The 992-nt window shown below is 36.7% G+C and overlaps 1 protein-coding gene across 2 annotated transcripts in view; it reads right to left on the minus strand.

Moving 5' to 3' along the window:
• The window catches only part of VRK1 (vaccinia related kinase 1), a 54,129-nt gene that overhangs the window by 5,923 nt on the left and 47,214 nt on the right, over window positions 1–992 (minus strand). Inside the window, exon 11 of one of the 2 annotated variants that reach the window (XM_008570025.1) lies at window positions 764–854. In XM_008570025.1, the coding sequence (XP_008568247.1) occupies window positions 764–854 (91 nt within the window). The remainder of the gene's footprint in view (window positions 1–763; window positions 855–992) is intronic. The other variant, XM_008570024.1, reaches the window with a different exon arrangement.

The raw sequence follows: 992 nt of genomic DNA on the forward strand, positions 1-992 counted from the left end.
TTCTTGTGGGCAGCATTGAATCTCTCTTCATTGAGTCAAGTCAATCATCTCTTATGAAATCTGGAACACATTCACTGGCCATTCATTAAATATACCACAGACCAAAAACCTTGTTTTTGCCCTTTGCAAATGTTGTCCTTACTAATGTCATTTCTGGAATTACTCCATTATTAGAAGTGCCTTCAACACCAATTTATAAGCCACCTAAAAAATGATTACATGCCTTGTTTTTTGCTTCAAGAGCTTTAAAAAGTGATGATTTGAAGGTTTAATTCCTTGCCTACTAACTTGAGAAAAAAGAAGAGCTGGCAGACTTCATAGGGAGCAATCAGGCAATGTGAGCAAGTGGAATTTGACAGTTGCTGACCATGTACAAACCATCTGACTCCTGACACTCACTACCATTCCCAAAGTTATGTGGGCCAGTGGAGGAAGAGGAAAGATATTGGCCTGAGAGTTAAGAGTTCTGGTCTCTACCTCTAACGCTTTCACAACAGCTCTGCCATTTAAATGCTCGGTGTTCTCAGGCTCCAAATCTGCAACATGAGGGTAGCTCTGCAATCCCAACTTCATGATTATTGTGAAGAATAAATAATATGTGTACTAAAGACATTGTGATACATTACTATACAAATATAAGACCTTATATAATATTTTATTATAAAATCAAAATGTTATGAGCCAAAGTTAACCCCTCATCTAGTGGGAGGAAATGAAATTTGTAGCTATCATCGAAGAAGCTAAGCAAAACTCTTCAACTTACGGGTTTGTGTGGCCTCCTCTGTCTGTGTATTTGACCATTCCATATCTTCAACACTAGATTCTGTGCTTTCTTCAATTTCTTTCTTTCGCTTCTTACACATAAAAATTTAAGAGAGAGAGAAAGAGATGTGGTCTGATGATCAAATAAGTAAATACACAACCTTACCATATATATGTGAATGTACAGTTGACCTTTGAACTACACAGGTCTATTTATACACAGATTTTTT

Source organism: Galeopterus variegatus, unplaced genomic scaffold (genome assembly GCF_000696425.1).
Source record: "Galeopterus variegatus unplaced genomic scaffold, G_variegatus-3.0.2 Scaffold559, whole genome shotgun sequence".
Taxonomy (NCBI): Eukaryota; Metazoa; Chordata; class Mammalia; order Dermoptera; family Cynocephalidae; genus Galeopterus; species Galeopterus variegatus.